The 15,366-nt window shown below is 45.8% G+C and overlaps 1 protein-coding gene across 1 annotated transcript; it reads right to left on the reverse strand.

The window, feature by feature from the left end:
- Positions 1-1,786: 1,786 nt before the first annotated feature.
- LOC120059930 (leucine-rich repeat-containing protein 57-like) lies at positions 1,787-13,492 on the reverse strand. The gene is made up of 6 exons (XM_039009008.1): positions 13,351-13,492; positions 12,786-13,019; positions 12,461-12,596; positions 11,996-12,264; positions 2,574-2,759; positions 1,787-2,060 (listed from the first exon to the last, which is right to left on the reverse strand). Exons 2-6 carry the CDS (start codon positions 12,867-12,869, stop codon positions 2,019-2,021), a joined length of 717 nt encoding a protein of 238 aa, XP_038864936.1. The 5' UTR covers positions 12,870-13,019; positions 13,351-13,492; the 3' UTR covers positions 1,787-2,018.
- Positions 13,493-15,366: the final 1,874 nt, after the last annotated feature.

A 15,366-nucleotide genomic window follows, 5' to 3' on the forward strand; every position in this document is an offset into this window, starting at 1 on the left:
CCCACCAGCACGGGTACCATCTCTTACAGGCAAAAAAAGTAACACTTAAGCAATCTACACTGCAATCTACCCTAGCCAAACCCTCCCCCTAACCCAGACGACGCTGGACCAATTGTGTGCCGCCCTATTGTACTCCCGATCATGGCCGGTTGTGATACAGCCCGTGTTCGAACCAGGGTCTGTAGGGACACCTCTAGTACTGAGATGCAGTGCCTTAGACCGCTGCGCCAGTAGAGACCATTTTAGCACAATGTACAGTCGTGGCCAAAAGTTTTGAGAATGACACAAATATTAATTTTCACAAAGTCTGCTGCCTCAGTTTGTATGATGGCAATTTGCATATACTCCAGAATGTTATGAAGAGTGATCAGATGAATTGCAATTAATTGCAAAGTCCCTCTTTGCCATGCAAATGACTGAATCCCCCAAAAACATTTCCACTGCATTTCAGCCCTGCCACAAAAAAAACAGCTGACATCATGTCAGTGATACTCTCGTTAACACAGGTGTTAGTGTTAACGAGGACAAGGCTGGAGATCACTCTGTCATGCTGATTGAGTTTGAATAACAGACTGGAAGCTTCAAAAGGAGGGTGGTGCTTGGAATCATTGTTCTTCCTCTGTCAACCACAGTTACCTGCAAGGAAACACATGCCATCATCATTGCCTTGCACAAAAAGGTCTTCACAGGCAAGGATATTGCTGCCAGTAAGATGGCACCTAAATCAACCATTTATCAGATCATCAAGAACTTCAAGGAGAGCGGTTCAATTGTTGTGAAGAAGGCTTCAGGGCGCCCAAGAAAGTCCAGCAAGCGCCAGGACCATCTCCTAAAGTTGATTCAGCTGCGGCATCAGGGATCATTGATTATGCAAGAATGGGCTGCCATCAGTCAGGATGCGGCCCAGAAGTTAATTGACAGCATGCCAGGGCGGATTGCAGAGGTCTTGAAAAAGAAGGGTCAACACCGCAAATATTGACTCTTTGCATCAACTTCATGTAATTGTCAATAAAAGCCTTCGACACTTATGAAATGCTTGTAATTATACTTCAGTATTCCATAGTAACATCTGACAAACAATATCTAAAGACACTGAGGCAGCAGACTTTGAAAATAAATATGTGTCATTCTCAACTTTTGGCCACGACTGTACTATAAGCATAACCTGCTTCGGTTAAATAACTTAAGACAACATATCGGTCAGAAATTAGTAGCTAAGTATTCAATATGCAATTTATGAATATCATTAAAGTGAGTGCACTGTCCATCGTTCACATAGTTCTCTGTAACCATCAATGGTTGGGGCCTCCCGGGTGGCGCAGTGGTCTAGGGCTAGTGGTCTAGGTCTAGGAGTGGCGCAGTGGTCTAGGGCTAGTCTCTGCTGTGCCACCAGAGACTCTGGGTTCGCGCCCAGGCTCTGTCGCAGCCTGCCGCGACCGGGAGGTCCGTGAGGCGACGCACAATTGGCCTAGCGTCGTCCGGGTTAGGGAGGGTTTGGCCGGTAGGGATATCCTTGTCTCATCGCCCTCTAGCGACTCCTGTGGCGGGCCGGGCGCAGTACACGCTAACCAGGTCGCCAGGTGCACGGTGTTTCCTCCGACACATTGGTGCGGGTGGCTTCCGGGTTGGATGTGCGCTGTGTTAAGAAGCAGTGCGGCTTGGTTGGGTTGTGTTTCAGAGGACGCATGGCTTTCGACCTTTGTCTCTCCCGAGCCCGTACGGGAGTTGTAGCGATGAGACAAGATAGTAACTACTAACAATTGGATACCACGAAATTGGGGAGAAAAAGGGGGTAAAAATTCAACAACAAAAAAACTAAAATGGTGTCCTGTTGTTTTCATATGCAGTCCTGTAGCATGCTCTCGATCAGTCCTTCTCTACAGTGGTCCTTCTCCGTTGTAACCTGTTGCCGCAGCAGTGCAGAAGCCATATTTACTGTAGTACGCCACAACCATTTAGAGAGGGTGCTTGAGGGTAGATCACAAGCTGGACTCAGGGGGATGCTCTCTTTCTATTGTTCAGGCAAATTTCTTTTTGGTTGCAGTGAAGCGCTCCATGTACTGTGGGGGTAAACAACAAATTAGATTAACAAATCGGCACATCTGAGGCTGCGACACCACGGATAAAATGAGAACTATGAGATACGCCCTTTGAGTAAGAACTGAATGGTGGTCTAATTTGAGTATGATAATAGGCAGGTGGTCATATTTAATGGTTGGGGCTATATTTGACCACAGATTATGTCAAGTGCAGGGATTATGACTGAAAAAGAATAGCAGTCTGAACCACAACTTTCTTCAGTTGATCCTCCTCAACATTGAACAGGAAATCACATTATTGTTTAGCTAGACCACCACTCTTGAGAAACAGTATTTTGTTTCTACGCTGCTCACAAAAATTACGTCAACTATGGGGAGGAAAGATATTTAAAACAGTTGAGTTTGAAAACGCATGAGCTGTTTTGTTTACAATAGATATTAATGACAGCATAGACTGTTCCTTGCTTTAACCTTGATCATTCATTTAGCAGCGGGCTGAATGTCAAAGAAACAAGCATCTGTTTCACAACTCACCTTCTCATACCCTTCCAGGTCACGCATATTCTTCACCTCAAACAGGTTGCCCTCCACGGAGAGCAGGGACACCTGGGAGGTGGTAAGGATGGACACAGGGATGGAGGTGAGCTCCAGACAGTTCTCCTCCAGTCTCAGCACCTTCAGCCTCTGGCAGGTGGACACCGCCGCAGACACCACTGAAATCTGGGATCATCATTTATATACACAGAACAAAAACGCAACATGTGTTGGTCCCATGTTTCATGAGTTGAAATAAAAGATTGCAGAAATGTTCCATATGCACAAAAAGCTTACTTCTCTCAAATTTTGTTTACAAATGTTTATTTGTCACGTGCGCCGAACACAACAGGTTTAGACGTTACAGTGAAATGCTTACTTACAAGCCCTAACCAACAGCGCAATTTTTAAGTAAAAAAATAGGTATTAGGTAAACAATAGATAAGTAAAGAAATACAAAAACCAGTAAAATGACAGTGAAAATAACAGTAGCGAGGCCATATACAGGTGGTACAGGTACAGAGTCAATGTGCAGGGGCACCGGTTAGTCAGGCTAATTGAGGTAATATGTATGTGATGTATACTCAAAGTGACTACGCATAGATGATAGAGAGTCGCAGCAGCGTAAAAGAGGAGTTGGCGAGGGGGGCGGGACACAAAGCAAATAGTCCGGGTAGCCATTTGATTATCTGTTCAGGAGTTTTATGGCTTGGGGGTAAAAGCTGTTGAGAAGCGTTTTGGTCCTAGACTTGGTGCTCTGGTACCGCTTGCCATGCGGTAGCAGAGAGAACAGTCTATGACTGGGGTGGCTGGGGTCTTTGACAATTTTTTGGGCCTTCCTCTGACACCACCTGGTGTAGAGGTCCTGGATCGCAGGCAGCTTAGCCCCCTTAGCTCTCAATGGTGCAGCTGTAGAACCTTTTGAGGATCTGAGGACCCATGCCAAATCTTTTCAGTCTCCTGAGGGAGAATAGGTGTTGTCGTGCCCTCTTCACGACTGTCTTGGTGTGTTTGGACCATTCTAGTTTGTTGGTGATGTGGACACCAAGGAACTTGGTAGTCCACAATCATCTCCTTTGTCTTGATTGCGTTGAGACCTCCTCCCTATAGGCGGTCTCGTCGTTGTCGGTGATCAGGCTGTTGTGTCGCCTGCAAACTTAATGATGGTGTTGGACTCGTGCCTGGCCATGCAGTCATGGGTGAACAGGGAGTACATGAGGGGACTGAGCACGGACCCCTGAGGTGCCCACATGTTCAGGATCAGAGTGGCAGATGTGTTGTTACCTACCCTTACCACCTGGGGGCGGCCCGTCAGGAAGTCCAGGATCCAGTTGTAGAGGGAGGTGTTTAGTCCCAGGGTCCTTAGCTTAGTGATGAGCTTTGAGGGCACTATGGTGTTGAACGCTGAGCTGTAGCCAATGAATAGCATTCTCACGTAGGTGTTCCTTTTGTCCAGGTGGGAAAGGGCAGTGTGGAGTGCAATAGAGATTGCATCATCTGTGGATCTGTTTGAGCGGTATGCAAATTGGAGTGGGTCCAGGGTTTCTGGGATAATGGTGTTAATGTGAGCCATTACCAGCCTTTCAAAGCAGTTCATGGCTACGGACGAGAGTGCTACGGGTCTGTAGTCATTTAAGCAGGTTACCTTAGTGCTCTTGGGCACAGGGACTATGGTGGTCTGCTTGAAGCATGTTGGTATTACAGACTCAATCAGGGACATGTTGAAAATGTCAGTAAAGACACCTGCCAGTTGGTCAGCACATGCCCGGAGCACACGTCCTGGTAATCCGTCTGGCCCAGCGGCCTTGTGAATGTTTACCTGTTTAAAGGTCTTACTCACGCAGGCTGATCACACAGTCTTCCGGAACAGCTGATGCTCTCATGCATGCCTCAGTGTTTCTTGCCTTGAAGCGAGCATAGAAGTGATTTAGCTTGTCTGGTAGGCTTGTGTCACTGGGCAGCTCGCGGCTGTGCTTCCCTTTGCAGTCTGTAATAGTTTGCAGGCCCTGCCACATCCGACAAATTCCACAATGTAGAAAATAGTAAAAATAAAGAAAAATCCTGGAATGAGTAGGTATGTCCAAACTTTTGACTGGTTCTGTAGATTAGATTAGGTACCTGGTTAAAATTGGTGCACTATATCTATTAGCTGCTAAAGCAACTTTATATCACTCAAAATGTCAAGCTTCTGCCTCTAACCCTAGGAAACTATTTTCCACCTTCTCCCCACTCCTTAATCATCCACCCCCTCCCTCTCTGCGGACAACTTTGTCAACCACTTTGAAAAGTAGGTAGACGACATCCGCTCCTCATTCACTCAGCCTATTGAGTCCACTGGTCCCACTCACACAGAACCTTATACCTTGATCTCTCTCCCCTCTCTCCAGATGAAATCCTGCAACTAGTGAAGTCTGGCAGCCTGCCCACTTGGCCCCATCCCCTCCTCCAGACCATCTCTAGAGACCTTCTCCCATTCCTCATCCCTGACTACTGGCTGCGTCCCCTCTGACTTCAAAATCCCTCCCTTCCTCAAGAAACTAACACTCGACCCCTCTGACATCAAAAACTACAGACCGGAATCACTTTCTTATTTTTCGAAAAAAACTTGAGCGTGCCGTCTCTGATAAACTCTCAATATCTCTCTCAGAACGATCTTCTTGACCTTAACCAGTCAGGCTTCAAGACGGGTAAATCAACCAAGACTGCTCTTCTCCAGGTCACGGAGGCTCTCCACACTGCCAAAGCGGACTCTCTCCGTCTGATGTTTCACAGTGCCTTTAACACTGTGAACCATCAGATCCTCATCTCCACCCTCTCAGGGCTGGGCGTCTCAGGCTCTGCACACTCTTGGATTGCATCCTACCTGGCAGGCTGCTTCTACCAGATGACATGGAGAGGGTCTGTGTCTGCACAACCTACTCTCACTACTGGTGTCTCCCAGGGCTCGGTTCTAGGCCCTCTCCTCTTCTCTATACACCAAGTCAGTCGGCTCCGTCAAATCCTCACATGGTCCTTCTTATCATTGCTATGCAGATGACACTCAACTACTTTTCTCCTTCCCCCTTCTGATACCCAAGTGGTGACACGCATCTCTGCGTGCCTGGCAGATATTTTAGCTTGGATGTCGGCCCTTCCACCCCAACAAGACAGAGCTGCTGCTCTTCCCCCCGGTGGAAGGCCTGCCCGGTCCAAGACTTCTCCATCACGGTTGATAACTCCACGCTGTCCCCCTCCCAGAATGCAAAGAACCTTGGCGTGACCCTGGACAACACCCTGTCGTTCTCTGCAAACATCAAAGCAGTAAATCGCTCCTGCAGGTTCATGCTCTACAACATCCATAGAGTATAACCCTACCTCACACAGGAAGTGGCGAAGGTCGCTACTTCCGGCGCCGACCAAGATGGCCGCCTCGCTTCGCGTTCCTTGGAAAATATGCAGTATTTTGTTTTTTTATGTGTTATTCCTTACATTGGTACCCCAGGTAATCTTAGGTTTCATTACATACAGTCGGGAGGAACTACTGAATATAAGAGCAACGTCAACTCACCATCGTTCCAACCAGGAATATGACTTTCCCGAAACGGATCCAGTGTTTTGCCCTCCACCCAATACAATGGATCTGATCCCAGCCGGCGACCCTATGCGACGCCGTAAAAGGGGCAAACGTAGCGGTCTCCTGGTCAGGCTTCGGAGACGGGCACATCGCGCTCCACTCCCTAGCATACTACTCGCCAATGTCCAGTCTCTTGACAATAAGGTTGATGAAATCCGAGCAAGGGTAACATTCCAGAGAGACATCAGAGATTGTAACGTTCTCTGCTTCACGGAAACATGGCTAACTCAAGAGACGCTAACGGAGTCGGTGCAGCCAGCTGGTTTCTTCGCGCATCGCGCCGACAGAAACATACATCTTTCTGGTAAGAAGAGGGGCGGGGGGGTATGCCTTATGATTAACGAGACGTGGTGTGATCATAACAACATACAGGAAGTCAAGTCATTCTGTTCACCTGATCTAGAACTCCTCACAATCAAATGTCGACCGCATTATCTACCAAGGGAATTCTCTTTGATTATAATCACAGCCGTATATATTCCCCCCCAAGCAGACACATCGATGGCCCTGAACGAACTTTATCTGACTCTTTGTAAACTGGAAACCACACACCCTGAGGCTGCATTCATCGTAGCTGGGGATTTTAACAAGGCCAATCTGAAAACAAAACTCCCTAAATTCTATCAGCATATCGATTGTGCTACCAGGGCTGGTAAAACCTTGGATCATTGTTATACTAACTTCCGCGACGCATATAAGGCCCTCCCCCGCCCTCCTTTCGGAAAAGCTGACCACGACTCCATTTTGTTGCTTCCAGCCTACAAACAGAAACTAAAACAACAAGCTCCCTCACTCAGGTCTGTTCAACGCTGGTCCGACCAGTCTGATTCCACGCTTCGATCACGTGGATTGGAATATGTTCCGCATTGCGTCCAACAACAACATTGACGAATATGTTGATTCGGTGAGCGAGTTCATTAGAAAGTGCATTGACGATGTCGTACCCACAGCAACGATTAAAACATTCCCAAACCAGAAACCGTGGATTGACGGCAGCATTCGCGTGAAACTGAAAGCGCGAACCACTGCTTTTAACCAGGGCAAGGTGACCGGAAACTTGACCGAATACAAACAGTGTAGCTATTCTCTCCGCAAGGCAATCAAACTAGCTAAGTCCCAGTACAGAGACAAAATAGAGTCGCAATTCAACAGCTCAGACACAAGGGGTATGTGGCAGGGTCTACAGTCAATCACGGATTACAAAAAGAAAACCAGCCCCGTCGCGGACCAGGATGTCTTGCTCCCAGACAGGCTTAATAACTTTTTTGCTCGCTTTGAGGACAATACAGTGCCACTGACACGGCCCGCTACCAAAACCTGCGGGCTCTCCTTCACTGCAGCCGAGGTGAGTAAAACATTTAAACGTGTTAACCCTCGCAAGGCTGCAGGCCCAGACGGCATTCCCAGCCGCGTCCTCAGAGCATGCGCAGACCAGCTGGCTGGTGTGTTTACGGACATATTCAATCAATCCTTATCCCAGTCTGCTGTTCCCACATGCTTCAAGAGGGCAACCATTGTTCCTGTTCCCAAGAAAGCTAAGGTAACTGAGCTAAACGACTACCGCCCCGTAGCACTCACTTCCGTCATCATGAAGTGCTTTGAGAGACTAGTCAAGGACCATATCACCTCCACCCTACCGGACACCCTAGACCCACTCCAATTTGCTTACCGACCCAATAGGTCCACAGACGACGCAATCGCAACCACACTGCACACTGCCCTAACCCATCTGGACAAGAAGAATACCTATGTGAGAATGCTGTTCATCGACTACAGCTCAGCATTTAACACCATAGTACCCTCCAAACTCGTCATCAAGCTCGAGACCCTGGGTCTCGACCCCGCCCTGTGCAACTGGGTCCTGGACTTCCTGACGGGCCGCCCCCAGGTGGTGAGGGTAGGTAACAACATCTCCACCCCGCTGATCCTCAACACTGGGGCCCCACAAGGGTGCGTTCTGAGCCCTCTCCTGTACTCCATGTTCACCCACGACTGCGTGGCCATGCACGCCTCCAACTCAATCATCAAGTTTGCGGATGACACTACAGTGGTAGGCTTGATTACCAACAACGACGAGACGGCCTACAGGGAGGAGGTGAGGGCCCTCGGAGTGTGGTGTCAGGAAAATAACCTCACACGCAACGTCAACAAAACAAAGGAGATGATTGTGGACTTCAGGAAACAGCAGAGGGAGCACCCCCCTATCCACATCGACAGGTCAGTAGTGGAGAAGGTGGAAAGTTTTAAGTTCCTCGGTGTACACATCACGGACAAACTGAATTGGTCCACCCACACAGACAGCGTTGTGAAGAAGGCGCAGCAGCGCCTCTTCAACCTCAGGAGGCTGAAGAAATTCGGCTTGTCACCAAAGGCACTCACAAACTTCTACAAATGCACAATCGAGAGCATCCTGTCGGGCTGTATCACCGCCTGGTACGGCAACTGCTCCGCCCACAACCGTAAGGCTCTCCAGAGGGTAGTGAGGTCTGCACAACGCATCACCGGGGGCAAACTACCTGCCCTCCAGGACACCTACACCACCCGATGTCACAGGAAGGCCATAAAGATCATCAAGGACAACAACCACCCAAGCCACTGCCTGTTCACCCCGCTATCATCCAGAAGGCGAGGTCAGTACAGGTGCATCAAAGCAGGGACCGAGAGACTGAAAAACAGCTTCTATCTCAAGGCCATCAGACTGTTAAACAGCCACCACTAACATTTAGCGGCCGCTGCCAACATACTGACTCAACTCCAGCCACTTTATTAATGGGAATTGATGGAAATTATGTAAAAATGTACCACTAGCCACTTTAAACAATGCCACTTAATATAATGTTTACATACCCTACATTACTCATCTCATATGTATATGTATATACTGTACTCTATATCATCTACTGCATCTTGCCATCTTTATGTAATACATGTATCACTAGCCACTTTAAACTATGCCACTTTATGTTTACATACCCTACATTACTCATCTCATATGTATATACTGTACTCTATACCATCTACTGCATCTTGCCTATGCCGTTCTGTACCATCACTCATTCATATATCTTTATGTACATATTCTTTATCCCTTTACACTTGTGTGTATAAGGTAGTAGTTGTGGAATTGTTAGGTTAGATTACTTGTTGGTTATTACTGCATTGTCGGAACTAGAAGCACAAGCATTTCGCTACACTCGCATTAACATCTGTTAACCATGTGTATGTGACAAATAACATTTGATTTGAGGTCGTAATCCAGGCACTTGTTATCTCCCGTCTGGACTACTCCACTGGCTTCCAGTCGAAGCTCGCATCCACTACAAGACCATGGTAATTGCCTACAGAGCAGCAAGAGAAACAGCCCCTCCCTACCTTCAGGCTATGCTCAAACCCTATACCCCAACCAGAGTACTCCGTTCTGCCCCCTCCGATACCTTGGCCTCACAACCCCTACGGGAGGGCAGCTCCTGCTCAGCCAAAGCTCTTCACTGTCCTGGCACACCAATGTTGGAACCAACTTCCGGAAGCTAGGACAGCAGTCACTGCCCATCTTCTGAAAACATGTGAAAGCCTACCTCTTCAAAGAGTGTCTTAAATAATCTCACAGCACCCCTCATCTCCTTTTGTGTAGTTACACTCCGACCTGACTTTTTCCCCCACGTACTAGCACTGACTTTGCTGAAAGCTAGTTAATTGAGGAAAAATGTACTTACTATGACTGAGATATTTGGTTGTCTTAAGATAAACCAACTATAAGTCGCTCTGGATAAAAGTGTCTGCTAAATGACTAAAATGTAAATGTAGGGAATACACAGCTGTACATTTCAATTAAACATGGTGAAGCCCCAAATTGCCCTCCTTGGAAGCCTGTGTTTCAGACATAAGGAAGTGGATGGCGGCAAATTTGTTACTTTTAAACTCGGACAAAACAGAGATGCTAGTTCTAGGTCCCAAGAAACAAAGATCTTCTGTTGAATCTGACAATTATTCTTGATGGTTGTAAAGTCATCTCAAATAAAACTGTGAAAGACCTCGGCGTTACTCTGGACCCTGATCTCTCTTTTGACGAACATATCAAGACTGTTTCAAGGAAAGCTTTTTTCCATCTTCGTAACATAGCAAAAATCAGAAACTTTCTGTCCAAAAATGATGCAGAAAGATTTATCCATGCTTTTGTCACTTCTAGATTAGACTACTGCAATGCTCTACTTTCCGGCTACCCGGATAAAGCACAAAATAAACTTCAGTTAGTGCTAAACACGGCTGCTAGAATCTTGACTAGAACCAAAAAATTTGATCATATTACTCCAGTGCTAGCCTCTACACTGGCTTCCTGTTAAGGCTAGGGCGGATTTCAAGGTTTTACTGCTAACCTACAAAGCATTACATGGGCTTGCTCCTACCTATCTGTCCGATTTGGTCCTGCCGTACATACCTACACGTACGCTACAGTCACAAGATGCAGGCCTCCTTACTGTCGCTAGAATTTTTAAGCAAACAGCTGGAGGCAGAGCTTTCTCCTATAGAGCTCCATTTTTATAGAATGGTCTACCTATCCATGTGAGAGATGCAGACTCAGTCTTGACCTTCAAGTCTTTATTGAAGACTCATCTCTTCAGTATGATTTGAGTATAGTCTGGCCCATGGGTGTGGAGGTGAACGGAAAGGCACTGGAGCGACGAACCGCCCTTGCTGTCTCTGCCTGGCCGGTTCCCCTCTCTTCACTGGGATTCTCTGCCTCTAACCCTATTACGGGGGCTGAGTCACTGGCTTACTGGTGCTCTTCCATGCTGTCCCTAGGAGGGGTGCGTCACTTGAGTGGGTTGAGCCACTGAAGTGATCTTCCTATCCGGGTTGGCGCCCCCCTCGGGTTCATGCCGTGGGGGAGATCTTCGTGGGCTATACTCTGCCTTGTCTCAGGGTAGTAAGGTTGGTGGTTGAAGATATCCCTCTAGTGGTGTGGGGCTGTGCTTTGGCAAAGTGGGTGGGGTTATATGCTGCCTGTTTGGCCCTGTCCGGGGGTATCGTCGGATGGGGCCACAGTGTCTCCCGACCCCTCCTGTCTCAGCCTCCAGTATTTATACTGCAATAGTTTGTGTCGGGGGGCTAGGGTCAGTCTGTTATATCTGGAGTATTTCTCCGGTCTCATCCGGTGTCCTGTGTGAATTTAAGTATGCTCCCTCTAATTCTCTCTCTGAGGACCTGACCCCTAGGACCATGCCTCAGGACTACCTGGCCTGATGACTCCTTGCTGTCCCCAGTCCACCTGGTCATGCTGCTGCTCCAGTTGAAACTGTTCTGCCTGCGGCTATGGAACTCTGACCTGTTCACTGGACGTGCTACCTTGTCCCGGACCTGCTGTTTTGGACTCTCTCTCTACTGCACCTGCTGTCTCTAACTCTGAATGATCGGCTATGAAAAGCCAACTGACATTTACTCCTGAGGTGCTGACCAGTTGCACCCTCTACAACCACTGTGCTTATTATTATCTGACCCGGCTGGTCATCTATGAACGTTTGAACATCTTGGCCATTTTCTGTTATAATCTCCACCCGGCAGCCAGAAGAGGACTGGCCACCCCTCAGAGCCTGGTTCCTCTCTAGGTTTCTTCCTAGGTTCTGGACTTTCTAGGGAGTTTTTCCTAGCCACCGTGCTTCTACATCTGCATTGCTTGCTGTTTGGGGTTTTAGGCTGGGTTTCTGTATAGCACTTTGTGACATCGGCTGATGTAAAAAGGGCTTTATAGATAAAGTTGATTGATTGAATAAATATGGTGCCATTTGAGATGCACCAATAAACACCTGATTACCTGGTTCTGGTTGAGATTGATCTCAATGGCCTGCAAGGCCGCCACCTCAGCAGGCACCACCTGGATGTGGTTCTTGGACAGGTCCAGAACGTCCAGGTGTCGTAGGGAGCCAAGGCCAGCAGGAAACTCCCGGAATTTGTTCCCTGACAGGCTGAGGGTGCGCAACGCTTTCAACTGTCCTACAGTGCTAGGGAGCTGCGTCAGGTGGTTCCCGTTCAGCAAAAGAGTCTCTAGTTTCTTCAGCTTTCCAATTTCATCTGGGAGACTTGCTGTGTACACACAAAACACACACACACACTTAATATATAGCCTAGCTAAAGAGATTGATTGAAGCAGATGAACGCACATCAATAATCAATGCGCGTAATGGTCATTCATTATTCAGTGAAAGCAAAGTTTTGAAAATTTGTCAACAGATGCTGTCGTGTGACAGACGGTAACGTTGAGGATGCAACAACCACTTACTGAGTTTATTACAGTTTAAAGTCAGACTCTTCATCTGAAGGAAGTTTCCTATGGCAGCAGGTAGCACTTCAATCTTGTTGGAGGACAGATCTACAGTCCGTAGGTTTCCAGTCAACCTCTGGAGCTCCTCGGGGAACTGAAATACATTAGTGGCAAAAAATAGTCAAACCGACCAAGACAAAAACCACAACTGAATGGAATTCCGCTAAATAAACAAAGCACCAGTTAAAAGGCTGTTGTGGAGTGTGGACATTATAACAGGCAGACCATAGGATGGGCACTGTGTGTGTGTGTGTGTGTGTGTGTGTGTGTGTATGACTGTTACCTCAGGAAGGCCTTTCCCTGTCAGCTGAAAGATCCCAGTCTTCTGTGAGTTCTCCAGATGGGCTTTGATTGCATTGTTCCCCATCTTTGTTGTAGTTACCTGGTGATGTGGTCCTCCTAAGTGATGGTCTTCAACTCGACAGTAAGTCACACACTTGTAATTATCTAACCTATTATTATGATGGTGGTGCCAGATAATGTGGGTCTGCCTGCTACTTGGTTTTCAGTGTGGCCCCTGAAAGAGATCATTGATTTTGTATTAATCACGGCTGTAGGCCTTTAGGCATTAGCTGACAAGCAAGGAAAGAAGGATCATGAGGTAAGAAGTTGGTTAGCCACTGCTGCTAGCTATCTTACTACTTACTGTCTGAGGCAAACTTTGAGACATTCATGCAAATGATTGACTTTAGAAGTACTCTGTCTATTAGCAGCAAAGGGTAATATATATCTGTACTTTCAAATACAATTTTCCCAAATTATGGTAAATATTTAGAGGATGTTAGCATAGCTAGCGAGTAAGACCAACTGGGATTTGTTTACAGTAGTTAACTGTTAACGTTATTTACCTTGTGGGCTGTTTTAAGTCCTTCTCGTGCAGTACGTGTCTGCAAATGGTAACTAACATATTAGGAACATATAACTATGGGGATTGTTGAACTAGTCAAACCTAAACAATTAGCTAGTCGCCTAGGACATACTGTAGCTAATCCTGCATCTCGAACAACAACAAACATGTCGCTGGGAAGCTAGCAGTTTGTAGTGATGGTTCGTTCGCGAACGGATCTTTTGGATGCATAGATAAGAAAGCCGTTCATTCGGCTCCCTGATTTGCATACTGGTACTACTGCTTTTTGAGCTATTTTTTTGTTGTTGCTGCAGATAAATTACAAAATAATTATCTAAAGAGGGTGAATCCTCACTGCATGAACAATAAATAGTGGGGAGAGCGTCAATCTGGTCCACGCTGAATTTTTGTTTGTTTGTATTGCGTAAAAAATATATAATAATTTGGTCAGTAAAAAAAGTATTGAACGCGAATTTCACGATTTGACATAATGGTAGCCTACCTTTTGGGTTTTATATTGGATATTTGCATTTTCTTCATGGGTCTAGAACGTCTAGGTCGATGTTTAATATTGCAGAGGGATTATTGTTTTTTGAAGTCGGTTTGTATTTGACTATTAAAAAAATAATCCGATTTCAGTTTGATTATTTTATGAAATAATGACGTTACAATGATTTTAGAGCTTTTTAATAGGAATTCCTAAACTAGAAATAGTGAACATTCATTGCCAAAGCATTGAAAATATTTAATTGTCTCTGTCAGGTACACATTGGGTAGACATCAATAGAAAAATATGAAATAATAAAAGTCAGTTGTGTATATTACTTATATTTGATGAATTATTTTTAATTCCTTAAAGTAATCATCTCTGCTCAGGCAGTAGCAGTCAGCCTGCCAGGCAATCTAACGTTATGTGCTCCCATACTCAGGTTATGGATGTGTCACTGCAACCTTAAAGGTCCTCAATGATGTCGCTATTGCCCTTGATTCTAAGCAATGTTGTGATGCTATTTTTATTGACTAGCCAAAGCTTTTGATAAGGTAAACCATTCCATTCTTGTGGGCCGGCGGCGTATTGGTGTCTCTGAAGGGGTCTTTGGCCTGGTTTGCTAACTACCTCTTTCAAAGAGTGCAGTGTATAAAGCAGGGATGCAAACAAGCGAGGGCCCAAAAAGGTGATACTTTTTTTTACACTGAAACATCCCTACTATGGGGGATAAAAATACATTTAAAAAGATCAGCTTTAAAATGCTAATTTCTTATGACTTAGGCTGGATCCTTTCTTGAAATGCAGGTTTTAACTAATTAAACAACAAAGAATATGATCTACATGATCAGTCTCTGTGTGTAAAAGCAATCCAATGTTATTTGTTGCCTAGACTTTACTGCAAATGACACAAGTTCAGAGAAAAAACAATACAATAATATTACAGTTAGCCATGACAGCCTTTATAATAAGGGCATCAAGTAGCCTAGTGGTTAGAGCATTGGGCCAGTAACCGAAAGGTTGCTGGATTGAATCCCTGAGCTGCCATGGCTCAAATCCCAGAGCTGACATGGTACAAATATTTTGTTCTGCCCCTGAACAATCAGGCATTCATGTAGATCATATTCTTTGTTGTTAAATTAGTTAAAAACCTGCATTTCAAGAAAGGATCCAGCCTAAGTCCACCCACTATTCCCCGGTAGGCTGTCATTGTAAATAAGAATTTATCCTTAACCAACTTGGTTAAATGAAAATATAATAGAACACTTGTGACCACACACATCTAAATATTGCACTTGGGGAAAAAAACATCTTAAAGTAGAAATAGAATGAAACAGGCATTCTATTTTTGCTCTATTATACTGGCCACTATAGTAGACATCGATCAAGTGCACCAAAAAAAATGATGTTCACTGAGTAAAAAATGTAATAATCTCCCTCACTCACACACAAATGTTACTCTATGTCAAGTTCAACACAACAAAAGCAATGTCTTATTACATTGTTTACTTTCTGCCTGTGGACATCTGT

The sequence above is a fragment of the Salvelinus namaycush genome, chromosome 15 (genome assembly GCF_016432855.1).
Source record: "Salvelinus namaycush isolate Seneca chromosome 15, SaNama_1.0, whole genome shotgun sequence".
NCBI lineage: Eukaryota > Metazoa > Chordata > Actinopteri > Salmoniformes > Salmonidae > Salvelinus > Salvelinus namaycush.